The sequence below is a fragment of the Stegostoma tigrinum genome, chromosome 10 (genome assembly GCF_030684315.1).
Source record: "Stegostoma tigrinum isolate sSteTig4 chromosome 10, sSteTig4.hap1, whole genome shotgun sequence".
Lineage (NCBI taxonomy): Eukaryota > Metazoa > Chordata > Chondrichthyes > Orectolobiformes > Stegostomatidae > Stegostoma > Stegostoma tigrinum.
The window spans coordinates 51,636,775-51,653,900 of NC_081363.1; the positions used below are offsets into that span (position 1 = coordinate 51,636,775).

Genomic DNA, 17,126 nt, shown 5'->3' on the forward strand with positions numbered 1-17,126 from the left:
CCAGTGCTGGCAATCTCCAGTACCTCTGGGCACCAAGGACAGATTGTTAATATGGCTCTGGGCAGTTTGGCACACTGGATTTTGTTGCACAGAGCAAGGCCTGAGCAGCAGAGGTTGCAAAGAAGTGCACATATTTCATCCTGGATGAGAACAACAGGTCGGTCACCCTGAAGCCAAGGTCGCCTTTAAGATTCTCAGCATTTCCACTGTGCTGTTCCAAAGGAGAATGCCGCAGTGATGTGATATGATGTCATGGAAACCTTAGCAAACATTGGAATTCAGACCAAAGAAGACACACTTCGAGCCTCCATGTTACTAGTAGGAGCTGCCGTATTAGCTACCCAAGTTGTCATCAGAGATTGCCTCATTGTCAATGTCATGTTCATAGAGATGACAAGTTGCTTCTTGTTGGATTGAACAGTCTCTATGCACTGTGTGATATGGCAGCAAAATCTGGAGCTGAACCTTTTCATGCTGAGCCATCAGCATACTGCGGCAAGAAATCCAATGTACCTCAGATTTAGAGACAGTAGGAACTGCAGATGCTGGAGAATCTGAGATAACAAGGTGCAGAGCTGGATGAACACAGTAGGCCATGGAGCATCACAGGATTAGGAAAGCTGATGTTTCGGGCCTATGGAGAAGGGTCTAGGCCCAAAACATCAGCTTTCCTGCTCCTCTGATGCTGCTTGGCCTGCTGTGTTCATCTAGCTCTACACCTTGTTACCTCGTTACCTCAGATTTACTTCTGTGTGTTCAGCAACTTTCCATGGTAGTGTGGGACCTTGAATTCTACACTGAATTCTTTTCTGCAGAGTTACTTGCTGCATCCTGAGCTGGCCCACTTTTTTTTTAAGCTCCCCTGTCTAAGTTCCTTCACAATTTGGCCAAGTGATTCACCACTTGGACCCCTCCTTTCCCCTACCCTTTAAAAGTATAAGTGGTTCTGATTTCTTAAGCTGGTGCTTGACACAGCTACAGTTTGCTAAGCACATTATGTCAGCTGAGAAGAAACAGGGGGAAAGAGAGAACAAAATATTAAAATTTCTGTGTAATATATGGTCCATATTGTGAATTGCCATGGCTATGAATCAACCTTTGAAGAGCAGGTGTGCATGCTGGAATGGATAGAGATAGAGGAAGCTGATGTGCTGAGAATTTTGTCAAACATTAAGATTGACAAGTCGCCAGGCCCGGACCAGATTTGTCCTTGGCTGCTTTGGGAAATAAGAAATGCAATTGCTTCGCCACTTGCGAGGATCTTTGTATCCTCGCTCTCCACTGGAGTCATACCTGAGGACTGGAGAGAGGCAAATGTAATTCCTCTCTTCAAGAATGGAAATAGGGAAATCCCCGGCAATTACAGACCAGTAAGTCTCACGTCTGTCGTCTGCAAGGTGTTAGAAAGGATTCTGAGGGATAGGATTTATGACCATCTGGAAGAGCATGGTTTGATCAAATGCAGTCAACACTGCTTTGAGGGGGGCAGGTCATACCTCACAAACCTTATCGAGTTCTTTGAGGATGTGACTAGAAAAGTTGATGAGGGTCGAGCTGTGGATGTGGTGTATATGGACTTCAGTAAGGCATTTGATAAGGTTCCCCATGGTAGGCTCATTCAGAAGGTCAGGAGGAATGGGATACAGGGGAACTTAGCTGTCTGGATACAGAATTGGCTGGCCAACAGAAGACAGCGAGTGGCAGTAGAAGGAAAATATTCTGCCTGGAAGTCAGTGGTGAGTGATGTTCCACAGGGCTCTGTCCTTGGGCCTCTACTGTTTTTAATTTTTATTAATGACTTGGATGAGGGGATTGAAGGATGGGTCAGCAAGTTTGCAGACGACACACAGGTTGGAGGTGTCGTTGACAATATAGAGGGCTGTTGTAGGCTGCAGCGGGACATTGGCAGGATGCAGAGATGGGCTGAGAGGTGGCAGATGGAGTTCAACCTGGATAAATGCGAGGTGATGCATTTTGGAAGGTCGAATTTGAAAGCTGAGTACAGGATTAAGGATAGGATTCTTGGCAGTATGGAGGAACAGAGGGATCTTGGTGTGTAGATACATAGATCCCTTAAAATGGCCACCCAAGTAGACAGGGTTGTTAAGAAAGCATATGGTGTTTTGGCTTTCATTAACAGGGGGATTGAGTTTAAGAGTCGTGAGATCTTGTTGCAGCTCTATAAAACTTTGGTTAGACCGCACTTGGAATACTGCGTCCAGTTCTGGTCGCTCTATTATAGGAAAGATGTGGATGCTTTGGAGAGGGTTCAGAGGAGGTTTACCAGGATGCTGCCTGGACTGGAGGGCTTATCTTATGAAGAGAGGTTGACTGAGCTCGGACTTTTTTCATTGGAGAAAAGGAGGAGGAGAGGGGGCCTAATTGAGGTATACAAGATAATGAGAGGCATAGATAGAGTTGATAGCCAGAGACTATTTCCCAGGGCAGAAATGGCTAACACGAGGGGTCATAGTTTTAAGCTGGTTGGTGGAAAGTATAGAGGGGATGTCAGAGGCGGGTTCTTTACACAGAGAGTTGTGAGAGCATGGAATGCGTTGCCAGCAGCAGTTGTGGAAGCAAGGTCATTGGGGACATTTAAGAGACTGCTGGACATGCATATGGTCACAGAAACTTGAGGTTGCATACATGAGGATCAATGGTCGGCACAACATCGTGGGCTGAAGGACCTGTTCTGTGCTGTACTGTTCTATGTTCTATGTTCTAACCCCTATCCATTTTCTTGAGGGCATACAGGCGATCCAATCTCCCCTTGTCAATACCTCCTGCCTCATTTTCTACATGTCCTTCTCCAGCAAGAAAGGAGTGAAACTGACAGTCTTGTAAACAGAGCATCTGATTTAGAGAAGTGAAGATTGCAATAGGGCTAAGATTGGAAAAGTACAGGGAATGGGAGTATGATAACAGGAAAGTGAGGGGAACTGAGGGCACAGAATATGAGAGCAGTGGAGCTGTAGATAAGAAGAGACAGTCACTGAAGTGCAAGCAAGATTCTTAACTTGATGACCTTACCTTGTTTAGGTAATGGAACTTTTACCAGCATGTTCTGGGATTTAATCCCATGGCATGGATGTCCCCTTTTGCAAGTGGTGACAAAATGCTTCCTGGCATCGCCATTTTTATCAACCTCCTCTCATCCTTAAAAGAATGTGATCATCTTCCTCACCACTGCTTGGACCAGAGGCCTGAATGCCACACCTAAAATCTTGGGTGACATCTTAGGGGCCACTCGTACTGAATTTCAACATCCAAAGCTTTTTTTACTGTGGTCATGGTGTTCCACGTTAAGATTCCTCCACTCCCCCATCAAACAAACACATCATAATTAGCCCATGATAATGAGCTTTCAGAATCGATTACTTTGTTCCGAATTTCCGTGTGATTTTTCATTAGTATTACCAAATATTAATGTCTGTACAATATCAAGTCAGGGTACAACACAGGTTTTATTGTGGGTGTGAATGCAGAATCTGGGGGATTATTGTGGGAGCTGCACTTTGTGACATCACAAGTTTAAAATGAATGTTATGGACAGACAGGGCCCTGATTGGTAAGAGCAAATTACTGCAAAAATGCTGGAAATTACAGCGGGACAGACAGCATCCATGGAGAGAGAGCAAGCTAACATTTCAAGTCGAGATGACTCTTCGTCAGAGCTAACGTGAAGTGTGGAGGAGGCAGCATTTGTGTAATATTGCGGGGTGGGGGGGGGGGAGGGGAGGGAAGGTGGTGGTTGTTGGAGTGCTGGGGGAAGAGAGGATGTTGATAGCTCAGAATAAGTGATCAGAATGTGAGAATGGCAGAACAATGGTATGTCGAACTGCCAGACTGGAAAGAATAGTGTCCCACTGGAGGGGAGAAAGGACATGGTGACAGAGAAGATAACAAGCAAAGTTGAAAGAATAAGTTTACATTCTGAAGGTGTTGAACTCAATATATTGAGATGAAAGGTCATGAAATGCCTAGTTTGAAGATGAGGTGTTGCTCCTCCAGAGCTTGCTGTGATTTGCTGCAGCATTGCAGAATGCCAAGGACAGACAAGTTGACATGAGAGCTGGATGCTGTGTTAAAATGACTGGCTACCGAAGGTCAGGGTCATGCTTGTACATAGACCAGAGGTGTTCCACAAACCAGTCACGTTTGGTGTCTCCAACGTGGAGTAGGCCACATTGGGTGTAACAAATGCAATAGATTGGAGGTGGTACAGGTAAAATGCTGTTTCACCAGGAAAGACTGTTTAGACTCTTGGATGGTGAGCAGGGTCGTAGTGAAGGGGCAAGTGTTTCTCCTTCCACTATTGCATAAATGCTGCCACTCCACACTTCACGCCAGCAGTTTTTGTTTTCACTCCTGATTGGTTAGTAGTGGTCAGGTGATTTTCTTTTATATTTGGCTTCAATTTCCATTCATTTTTTCATACTTGTAAGGGTTTAGAGTATTGGGATTTAGTCTAGTATGGTAGTACTGCACTGGGGATTTAGAGTAGCACCTAAACTGTTTACAGAATATAGCATATTTAATATTTGTAAAAGTGAAAATCTAACACTGGGAACCATCTAATTAGCCATAAATTAATTTGAATGAAAATTTACTTTTAATTAAAAATGGTTACTTGAGGTTAGTGTGCTTTCCCTGTGGAATATGAGAAATCGGAGACAGTTTGAACATCCCTGACCATACATCTCTGCAGAAAGTGTATCCAATGGCAGCTCCTTTGAGACCATGTGGAGGGGCAGTTGGACACATTTATGGGCATGCAGGAAGCGGAAAGTGTCATTGACTGGAGTTTTCGAGATGTGTTCACACTCAAGGGTCAAGCAAAAAGATGGTGTGATCACATGCTGGCTGCATTCACAATGGTTTCTTGAAGCAATATGTAAGTTGTCCAACTTGGTAAGGGACCATATTAGACCTGGTATTTGGGAATGATCCTAGCCAGGTGATCGAAGTTTCAGTGGGGGGGGGGCATTTTGGGAACAGTCACCATAATTCTGTAAGCTTTGAGTTACTTATGGATTTGGGTAGGAGTAGACCTCAGGTAAAATGGGATGGAAGGCTAACTATCACAATATAATGGGGAATGCAGATTGAGGGTAAATGCACAGCTGTCATGTGGGAATCTTTTAAAGGCCAGTTGATCAGAGTTCAGGGCCAGCATGCTTCTGTGAAAGCGAAGAACAAGGATGGCAACATTGGGAACCGATGGCTAAGAGAAGAGAAGAGAAGAGAAGAGAAATTGTGAGCTTAGAAAGAAAATAAAGGAAGCATACATAAGGTTTAGGAAACTGAAAACAGACCAAGCCCTTGAGGAATCTAAAGCAAGCATGAAAGAACATGAAAATGGAATTATGACGACTAATAGAGGCTAATAATTGGTAAATAGCATTAAGGAAAATCCCAGGTGTTTTTATACATACATATTGTATGTGGGAGCTTCAAAAGAAAAGTCTTTTTTTCCATTGGATGTGGGCATAGCTGGTTAGATCAGAATTTATTGCCCATCTCTAATCAGAGAAGGTGACGATGAGCTAGCTTTTACCCATTGTTGTTCAGGAGAGAGTTTCCTACTAGATTTTTAAATGACAAGAGAGCTAAAGGATGTGGGGAATAGACAAGAAAACAAAAGCCACAATCAAGTCAAACATGATCTTACCAAATGTCTTTGAATCCTGACAAGTGTGCAAACAGGCCCTTTGGCCCAACAAGCCGACACCGATTCTTAGAGCATTCCACCCAGACCCGTTCCCCTATAACCCGCCTAATCTACACTTCCCTGAACACTGTGGGCGATTTGGCATGGCCAATACACCTAACCGGCACATCTTTGGACTGGGAGAGGAAACCCATGCAGACAAGGGGAGAATGTGCAAACTCCGCACAGACAGTCCCTGAGGGTAGAATCGAACCCAGGTCCCTGGCGCTGTGAGGCAGCAGGGCTAACCACTGTGCCACCGTGCTGCCCAAATGGTTGAGCAGACTCAAAGGGCGAAATGGCCTGATTCTCATTCTAATTCAGATGTTCAATATTACATCGGTTTAGAATGTTAACTGAGAGGCTATGAAGGAAAGGCAATAAAGTTCCAAACGTATCTTCAAGGGAAAACATGTAATGAGCAGTATTCTCATGTATCCATTGCCTTCATCTTTCTAGGCAGCAGAGATTGCAGGTTTGGAAGGTGTTGTTAAAGCAGTCTTGCGTAGATGCTGCAGTGCATCTTGTAGATGGTACACACTGCTGCAACTGTGCATCAGTGGTGAAGGGAATAAATGTCTGAGGTGGTGAATGGGGTGCCAACCAAGTAGTTTCCTTTGTCCTAGATGGAGTCAAGCTTCTTGAGTAGTTTATGGGAGCTGCAATTATCCAAGCAAGTGTACAACACACTCCTGTGCCTTGCAGACAGTGGACAGACTTTGGAAAATTAGGTGGTGAGTTACTTGCTGCAGATTTCCTAGTTCCTGAAATGTTCTTGTAGCCATTGTACTTTACTAGCTGGCCCATTTCAGTTTCCGGTCATCAGGATAACGAATAGGAGACAGTGGGAGATTCAGCGATGGTAATGTCATTGAATGTAAAGGGAAGATTGGCGGATTCACTGTTCTCAGAGATGTTTATCGCCTGTCAATTGTGCACTACGAATGTCACTTGGCCAGGTCCAGCTGAATTTGGACTTGGACCTGGACTGCTTAACTATTTGAAAAGTCATGGCTGGTGTTAAATATTGTCTAATCATCAGTAATCACATCCCCACCTCTGACTTGATTTTGGAATGAAGATCACTATGAAACAGTTGAAGATATTTAGGCCCAGGACAATACTCTGAGGAACTCTTGCAGCAATGTCTTGGGACTGTGATGACTGACCTCGAACAACCACAGCCATTTTCATTTGTGCTAGATATAACTTTCACTAATGAAGAGGTTTCATTGTGGCTTTAATTTTGTTAGGGTTTCTTGATGTTATACTAAAATGCTGCCTTGATTTGAAGGACCGTTACTCTCTCCTCACCTCGAGTTCAACTGTTTTTCCACGTTTTTTAAATAAAATGTTGTAATTCAGGGGCTTTCAGCTCTGACAGAACTCTAAATGAGCTTCAGCAAACAAGCTATCATTGGTTATCTGCTATTTGATAACATTGTTGATGACTCATTCCACTGGTTTGCTTAAAATTGCAGTGCTTAGCACCATTCACAACACAGTGTCTCTCTTAAGGCAGGGGTGTTCATTCTGGGATTTCAGTAATTGGCTGGAGGATTTATTCAGGGCATCAAGATGTCTAGCTAATGGCACAGCAGAATGGAGCACAAGCTCCTAGCTGCAGTACTGGGGCTTTGATTACAGCAGTGAAAGAGACGTCTTTTGTCCATAGTGAGCTAGGAGGTTTCTCCAGATCATATCTAAGCAAACAGACAGCTGTTGCAGTCAAACCACGTAGAATAACTAGGCAGAAGACCTGGATGCAGCAGCACAGATTTATTGACCTCAAACAACTGATGACTATCGGTGAAACTGTCTCCAACTGCGAAAATTAAAACCACTGAACCATTGGCTATTGCTTTTGCTTAATTTACTATGCCACTTCACTCAAACAACAACAACCTCTCACAATAATAACCATACCTCTATTCATAGCTTCACTTTACATTCAAATGCAAGCATTGTTGCAAGATTTACATTCACATCTCACAGCATGCACATAATTATTGCTATTCATTCTATGACAGGCAAATCACCCAAATATTCACTGACATACTTCCATCACTCTCCTACAGGATAAAACTAGAAGCAACAGCATTTAACCAACAGGAGACATACAATGTGCATCCTTAATCCATGGAGAAAAGACTGTTCATTACTGCTGGAGCAGCTTTGACAGAGGCTGCTGTTATGCTCACATTCAATCCTTCTCTTCATGATATGTTCTAATTTAAAAGCTGTGCATTATGGAAGCACCTATTACTTGCTTTTCTTTACACCCATCAATGCAGATTTCCTACACTAAAGGACATTAGTGAGTTAGATGGGATTTTATGACAATTGATGGCAGTTTCATGGCCACCTACTGAGACATTGAGGAAAAAAAATACTTGAACCACCAAGATGCTGATGAATATGTTGTTCAATGCTGCATAATGCATGGCTCTGAGAGACATATCATGAATATATGCTTACCACAGAGAGGCATTTTCTTTTTCCAGCCTATTGTATTCCTTTTCCAATGATTCAATTTGTTGTGTCAAACTCTCAATTTTGGTCTGCAATTCTTTCACACGTGTTGCTTTTGATTGGCGGGCAGCCAGAATTGCAGCTAAACAAAAAGCAAACAGTTTTAGCCTTTAAGAGAGAGAATAATCTGAGTGAAACTTGAGGCAGTTCTGTATTTGAAAGCTTCCTTTTTTAAGCTCCTCGAAAAAAATTAGCAAAAAAAAACTGCTTGAACATTGAGGATATCTTTTAAAAAATTTCCTTTGGATGAAGTTAACGTGGCTCTGGAATCCCTAAGTACTGCAGAAAATGGTTAAGAATTACCTTTGATAATAAAGTGTGAAGCTGGATGATCACAGCAGGCCAAGCAGCATCTCAGGAGCACAAAAGCTGATGTTTTGAGCCTAGACCCTTCATCAGACGGCTCTGATGAAGGGTCTAGGCCCGAAGCGTCGGCTTTTGTGCTCCTGAGATGCTGCTTGGCCTCCTGTGTTCATCCAGCTTCACACTTTATGATCTTGGATTCTCCAGCATCTGCAGTTCCCATTATCTCTGAAGAATTTCCTTTGACCTAGTTCTGATGATGCTCATAACAAGAACTTTATTTCAATATATATTTACCAGCAAGATCACACGTGTGTAAGGGAGTTACGAGTAAGTAACACCTGAGATAACAAAATGTGAAGCTGGATGAACACAGCAGGCCAAGCAGCATCTTAGGAGCAGAAAAGTTGACGTTTCGGGCATGAAGGGTCTAGCTCCTAAGATGCTGCTTGACTTGCTGTGTTCATCCAGCTCGACACCTTGTTATCTCGGATTCTCCAGCATCTGCCGTTCCCATTATCTCTAAGTAAAACTTGAATTGGACATCGCATTAATGAAGTTAATATAGTTTACCATTTGGAATTTTGTCTGATATGCTATTACAACTCATTTTAAATAAAACTGCTGATGGTTGACAACCATCTCTTTTGACCAGAAAGTTATGGATTTAAGCACGTTACACAATTAACAAATATATCCTGATTTTACTGAGATATTTCACACTGAGAACATCAGAGAAAACTCAAAGTTCCTTCTGATCTCAATGTTCATAAAGAAAGTAAATGTAGTTTTAAGAAGTTTAAGGATATCCATAACTGAAAGAAACATCAGATAATAATATTCCTAAGAACAAAACTGCTTTAGGCGAATCCACAGGAATTATCAAGTGCATACTTCTTACGCTGTTCTACAAACTTCAAGTCCTCCTGATACATCTGTTTTTAGAAGCAACAGTATTTCTGTCTGTTGCATGAAGCCTGTTGTTGCGTGGCTGACATCCAAAACTGATCAAATGGTCAAAATATTTTTGTTTATTCCAACTTCAGCAATCTCTGAACATATAGATGTCAAATATGCTAGACAAGGATTCCTTTCACATCTGATCTATTCTTTGAAGATACTCCCAGTAGTTCAACACGATGGCAATTATATTAGATAATTACATTATAGAAATAATCCAAATTGATGTTAATTTGGTTATTGGTTTTCTCCTGGTCTGAAAAGACATTAACCTGGTCAAGCTTGAAACAAAACTTTTTGCAATTCTGGTATGACCTAATGTGAGGTGAATAGCCACCATCAGGAAGGTGGTAACTGAAATGGAGACTATCATTTAGCCTTGCTCAACCTCAGTCAGGATTTTGAAGAGATCTGCTTCAGATTTACCAGTCAAAAGAGTTGCACGACTGTGCTGACATTTCTTGGGCATCCAGTCATTTGAATCAATACTCGCCGGGTCTTGCAATTTGCTGAGTTACGTGCATTGATCAGGTTGTATAGTGATTGCTACAAGGTCAGCCAGCTGGACCTCAGAATATAAGTTCCCTAATTGGGGCTGTTAATTTGGTCCAATCAGGGAGCTTTGACTGACAGATATAGACAGGAGTCTCAGAGGTTCTGTTCACTCAGCTGGCTCATAGAAGTTGGATCAGTGTCAAGGACCTTGCTTGTGTAAATACGGGGTGACATGGTGACGGGATATCGGCCTCTGTGCAGTTATTTCAGGTTGACGAATGCAATGAAGAGTTTCTGGTGCTAAAGAAAAGTCACCGGACTTGGCTCTGTATCTCTCCCTCTTTCTATCTCTACAAATCTTGCAAGATCCACAGTTTCTTTGGCATTTTCTAGTTTTATTTTAGATTTCAGCACCTACAATATTTTGCTTTTATTAGAAGTTTTCTGATATTACTCTTGATATTTGTTTTGGATTTGCCTGGCAATGAAGGCCATGCCAGAGGTTAATCTGGAAGGTCAAAAGCCAAATTTAGCCTCTGGCAAGAGTTCTTCAGCCATTGGAAGAACATGATTCAAGAGAATCCCTGTCAGGATCTCTGCTATAGACAAGAGAGAGATTAAACTTGATAGTTTCCACAACAGAAGAACAGGATTAGGCCACTCAGTCAAACTGGCTTATAATTCTATCAAAAAGATTGCAGCTGATCGAACATTTCAATCTCTTTTATACATCATACCCATAACCTTGTATATCATTTGTAATTAGAAATCTCAACATACACAAAAAAACCTTCCACAGCCCTCTGTGATAGAGATTTCCAAATATTCACAATCCATCGTGTAATGAAGTCCTTATCTCAGGCCTAAGTGACACCGACCTTACTTTTAACTTGTGACCCCAGCTCTAGACTACCAAAACAGGGGAAAGATTTTTAGTTCATCTATCCCAACTACTCATTTAAGTACTTTTTAAGTTTCAAGAAGTTCATCCCAATATCCAATAACAACCTGCAAACATAAATGCCACATGGGGTTGGTGCAGTTTTGGCAAGGTGATTAAACTGGCATTAGGACTCAGTTTCAATGAGTTCCCATGACTTGGTTATTTTTAGGTTTCCAAAGGTTTGAAATAATCACATTTTAGGATTGGAAAGGTTGGACATTTTTTATTTAATTTTAACATGCTATGATGCTAGTCAGCAGTCCTGTCTCCAATGCAGCCATTTTGACCATTGGAATTCATAGATTTGGTCCGTGGCTAATTAGTTGCTCAATACAGGCAGATTGCGCTTATTTCAAATTGTAATGCCCTTTGTCACGATAAATGTTAGCATTATTAATGTTGTAAAGTGGAGGGTGACCCCCTTCTGAGAACTAAAGCAGAAACACCCAAAAAGGAGCACCTTGCCCTATAATCTGTAAAACGTGAGAGAAAAGTGTGTAACTTGCCTTTTAGCAACTTCTAGTGGTCAAATAAAATAATTCACTGATACTCACTTTAAAATCAATAGGTAACAATAGTTCTAACAGTGAACCATTTAACTAAACTATTAACAAACTGATTAAACCACTTCTAACTACTAACTATAACCGAATAAAAATAAGGTTCTAATGGTATGATGTTCAAATAAATATAAGTTCTGCTTATATTAAAAAAAAATAGAATTTAGCTTCTCGAAATTGCAGACAGGTTACATGTCTTCCGCATACTCTGTGCCTTCTTTTATTTCTTTAGTCAGGAATATTCACCAGTTGCACCATTGGTACCTTAGTTCTTTAGATAGTGCTTTCTCTAAGACTTAGAGCCAGCGATTCTTTCTTGAAAGCCAAGGGTTGTTAACTCTGGTGTTTGATAGTTCGCTCTCCAGACTTTGCCCAACTGTCCCTTCTTTTATACCCTCGATGACATATCAATTTCTTGCAATAGGATTCATCCTATGTTGTCAAAACCAGTTTTAAATTTAATTGGTCTTTGGTAGCTAAGGGCCTGGTTAAAATTGATTGGCTAAATTCAAAGACATGTTTTCTTAGTAAAATCTGCTGCCTGGCCCACTAACTGTATGGCCTTTTGATACAAATGTTTCAATTCTGGTGCTCTCTGTGTACTTGCAAACTTTCAATTTGCTGCTCATAGACATTCTTTTTAAATCTCTAAACATAGAAAAAGCACATCATCTTTTACAAGGACCACACAATGCTTTCTCCCCTACAATCTCACAAACACCAAATTCTAACTTACTACCTCCTCATCCATTAGTGCTGTACTAACTTTGTAACACCTCTCTCTGAAGAAAACAATGAATCATCATTGCAAAAAGATGGCTTCATTTTTTCTTTTTGTTTGAAACCTTAACTTCATTATGTTACGAGATCCATACTTGCAGTCCAGCTGTATTATTTCCAAAATCAAACCGTATAGCTGAATAGCTAATTTTTCCATCACTCCCACTATCACTTCCCAGGTCTTGATTGGGCTTTCTAGCCTTAATATAAACAGGGGAACACTAATCCTCTCTCCATTTATTCAACAGATGATCACTTTCTGGAGCAATATTACAGAAGGAGTGCAAACGTTTTCATCTCTTACTATGAGACACTGACTAACTCCCAAATCTCTCAATATTTTAACTTCTTTACCTACTCCCCTGTTCTGCCTGAGTAAATCTTACCCATACAGGAGAAGTCTTTGAAAAGATTGGCTGCTATCTTACTATCCAGCCCGTGGCTAGGTTATGCACTCTTCTGCAGCTCCTTTTGGAATTTTCTTCGTTACCTCAACTAACTCACTGGTTTGTGATAAATGGGAACTGCAGATGCTGGAGAATGCAAGATAACAAAGTGTGGAGCTGGATGAACACAGCAGGCCAAGCAGCATCTCAGGAGCACAAAATCAGAGATGATGAAGGGTCTAGGCTCGAAACGTCAGCTTTTGTGCTCCTGAGATGCCGCTTGGTCTGCTGTGTTCATCCAGCTTCACACTTTGTTATCTCTTATTCCACAGGCCTGATTGACCACCGCCCCCCCCCCCACCCCCACCTCCCCAACATCCTTCTAGAAAGCTCAGGTCACTGGTTTGCAACATGCTGTCAGAGGAAACTTGGTGCTTTGCTACGGTGCATGTTGTAGATATTACAGATTGCTGCCACTGTGCAGTGGTAAAACGAATGCACACTGAAGGAAGAGTCTTGGCCCAAAACGTCAGCTTTTGTGCTCCTGAGATGCTGCTTGGCCTGCTGTGTTCATCCAGCTTCACACTTTGTTAATTCACTGTTTTAGCCTCTTTTACCACATGCTTTTTCCCAGTGCCTTTCTTAACCCACCAGCACCATGACCTTTTTTGTGTCCCACCTTATTGCAGTGAACACACCTGAGATCTTAGACTTTTCTTCCATTCTCTTTTTGCACATGTGGTAAATTGTTCTCAGTGTGATTTTATTTTGTTTTTCATTGAAGGATCTCCCTCTTTCCCATTCTGTCTGTCATGGAATGAGATTGCTGTCGGATGTTAGATTTTGATTTAGGCACTGATGCGTATTCTTCCACCATCCCTGCGGCTCTTCTCGCTGTTTTAACTTTCTGTTCCATAACGTGAGTTCTTATTACTTTTGGAACTGAGTTTTTAAATTCCTCCAGGAGAATAACATCTCTAAGACTCTCATATGTCCTTTCTATCACTAATGCTTCATCCATATATCGAAGTTGCAGTTTAATACTTTCAAACTCGATACAAGTCTGACCTGGTTCATTTCTTACATTTCTGAACCATTGTCTATATGCTTCTGGTACCAATTTGTAGGCATTCAAAATAGCCTGTTTTACTATATGTTCTCCTGACGCCTCATCTGACAGTACTGCAAGCACCTCACTAGTGCTGTATTAACATTACCCACATGGTCTCTGGCCAGTTCATCTGTTTAGCCAATTTCTCAAAGAAAATGAAAAAGGCTTCGACACCTTTTTCATCAAATTTTGATAAGATTTTGATGTATTTGTGTATATCCCCACCAAGCCTTGTGCTACAATTGGCTTGCTCATCATCACTATTCTCCTCACTAAGCCCACCTTCTACCTTCATCTCCAATCCTGCAAAGTCAACATTCCCGTCTAACTGTCAACTTCTAAAGTTCTCTTTTTTGTTTTCTTATGCCAGAGCGATTTGTTCCCTTTCTTTTTCATCTGCTAGAGCAATTCTCTCTTTTTCTTTCTGTTCAGCTAGGATCCTTCTTTCCCTTTCTTTCTCTTCTGTATTGGGTCTTACTTTCCTTTCATTCTCTTTTAACTCCAGTTGTCTCATTTACAAATTAATTTTCTTCTAACTCCATTGCATTTGATTATTTCTCTGAACCTAAATGCTTTACTAACTGTCATAATTTCGACTTTCTTATTATCCCTAGTTAAACCCAACTTTTAACTTTAGCCTGCCCCCTTTCTCTGTCATTTTGAACTTTCTTGGCAAATTTGGGGAGCCTCTTCATCCCTCAAAAACTCTTTAGCAATGTTAAGAGCCAGTTACCCAATTTTGATTTAAACAGATTTTCCGCTTCTCACTTAAGTTGTATTTAAAGATCTAGGTCACTAATCTGCACGGTTGTCTAAATTTGCTGGGAGCTTTTGTACCACTAAATCTGTTCAAATCCGTCCAGTAACATCCCAGTCAATTTAGATCCATCCAAATCCATTTAGATCCATTCAAATCAAGGGCACGAACCGCCAATCTGTTGTAAAGCAGAGGTTGACTCTCTTCTGAGAACTAAAACTGAAACACTCAAAAAGAACCTCACCCTATAATCTGTAAAAGGAGTGTTAAAAGTGGTGTAACCCACCCTTCTGCAATGTCTAGTGGTTAAACAAAAAAAATTCTCTGATCTCACTTTAAAATCAACAGGTAACAATTTATTTATCAACTCTAACAGCCGACAAAGTAACTAAACTATTAACAAATTGAATAAACCTCTTCCAATTACTAACTATTCCTGGATAAAAACAAAATTCTAATGGAATACTGTTCCAATAAATACAAGTCCCACTCATATAAAAAAATGAATTTAGTCTCTCAAAATTACAGCCAGGTTACATATCTTCCTGCATGGCCTGTGCCTTCTCTGTTGAATCTTCTGTCAGGAATATTCATTAGTTATTCTATGGGTACTTTTGTTCTTTAGATGGTGCTTTCTCTAAGGCTTAGAGGAGGCTTTGAGAGTGATTCTCTGTCAAGAGCTGAGGGTTGTTAAGTCTGGCCGAAGGTAGTTAGCTCTCCAGTCTTTGCCCAACTGCCCTTTCTTTCATACCCTCGGTGACATATCAATTTCTGACTATAGGTTTGGTCCTATGTTGTCAAAGCCATTAGTTTCAAATTTAATTGGGGTTTTTGCTATCTAAAGGATTGGTTCAAATTGATTGGACAAATTCAAAAACTTGCTGCCTTGGTAAAAACCGCTGCTTGGCCTGCTAACTTTATAGCCTTTTGATATGAATGTTTCAATTCGGGTGCTCTGTGTACTTGCAAACTTTCAATCTACTGCTCACAGAAATTCTTTTTAAGTCTCCAAGTGTAGATAAAACACACCATCTTTTAAATAGACCACACAATGTGTCCCCCCAAGCATTTTACAAACACCAAATTCTAACTTCTTGTCTCCCAATCCGCAAATACTCTACCCAACTTTGCAACATTAACTTTTCTACACCAAACTTCACCAGTTAACATTTTTGGGAAAAAAATTGAACACTTTACAGCATGCATTCTTCTCTAAAAATATTATTCACAGTATGGTTTAGATGATCAGTTGTTGTGCCTCCATCTCGAAAATCTGCCATTCATTGTTGATAGTTGTGACTACAATATTTTGCACTTTGCCCCTGTCATTGTGGGAGTCATGCTTGCTGATGCTAATTGTGCCTTGCTCAATAGTGGTGTTTCCAACATCATTGTCAATAGTTTCTTCTGGTTTTCCAGCTTAAATATAGGTTGAATATAAACTAAGTTTGATCTCGATTATATATTACTTTGGGGTCTCAGATTCAGCAGCAGTTTGGATCTACATTTTCATTGTTGGGTCCTGTGCATGTAAAATGAATTCTTTCAAAAGCTCAAATAGTGATTTAACATTTTAAGTGCTGACATGCACTTTTCTGTGCTTCAGTAAGTTGTCTCACTTCTTCCTGGTCACTTGGAGCATATATTTTGTTTGTATTTTGTAGAATGTATGGGAATTTAGATTTAGAGGTAAATGAGTTATTGGTTTTTGTCCTGTGAATGTGATTTGTCTGTCTTAACAGGTCAGAAAAGCAGATCTATCACGTCTACAGGTTTAACATAATTGTTTACTTCAATTGTCTGTTCAGGGCGCTTGGATAGCCTTTCTCTTGAAGAAGTTCAGTTGTGTGAATAAGTTTTCACAGCCAAATAATCCTTTCAGGTTCTAACCAAATACTTTGGTATAGAATTTTCAAACCAAATCCCTTGTACTGTTGTAACCTATTTCCTAAATATTCCAAAATATTTCTAAAGCAGGAACTGCGTTTATGTCTAACCCCAGCCAGGCGTTCTGTGAACTAAAACTTTACAATGTTTTTTTTATAAATAAAAAAAACTTGATTCTTTTCAACTATGAGCAAGCTAATGCCTTTCAATGCTGGTGAGATGGTGAAACAGTCACAACACAAATTTACATTATTGCTAAAGAAGGACTTCCAGTCAGCTACTCTCTGACATGTACTGGCTTAAAATTATGGCTCCGGAAAACCTTACAAGTTAATTGTTAAACTCCCTAATACCCAGATAAAAACCCACAAGCCACCAGCTTAAAATCCAAACTCTGTACATACATAACATACCTCATAACACAAATGACACAGAAATATGGACTCAAGATCACAAGCGAGATTCAGCTAAGAACAGTGCCATACCAGGAAAAAAAAGCACAGTTTGAGGCAGTCCAGGTTTCCAGAGCTGGAAAGAAAGCTAAAAACTATTTTAACAGTTTATACAGACAGGACTTTTTAAAAGTTCAGTTCGCAAAGAAAAGTTACTGAACTACACAGTTGTTGTACACCTTAGAGAGAGACAGTGACAGAAATAGTCAAATTTGCTGAATGTGTAAGAAGTCGCCAAAAGGAACATGTT

General features: G+C 40.7%; 1 protein-coding gene across 1 annotated transcript in view; it reads right to left on the minus strand.

Moving 5' to 3' along the window:
* The window catches only part of ccdc175 (coiled-coil domain containing 175), a 77,311-nt gene that overhangs the window by 43,493 nt on the left and 16,692 nt on the right, over positions 1-17,126 (minus strand). The window contains exon 4 of the mRNA XM_048537131.2: positions 8,189-8,324. Within this exon, the coding sequence (XP_048393088.2) occupies positions 8,189-8,324 (136 nt within the window). The remainder of the gene's footprint in view (positions 1-8,188; positions 8,325-17,126) is intronic.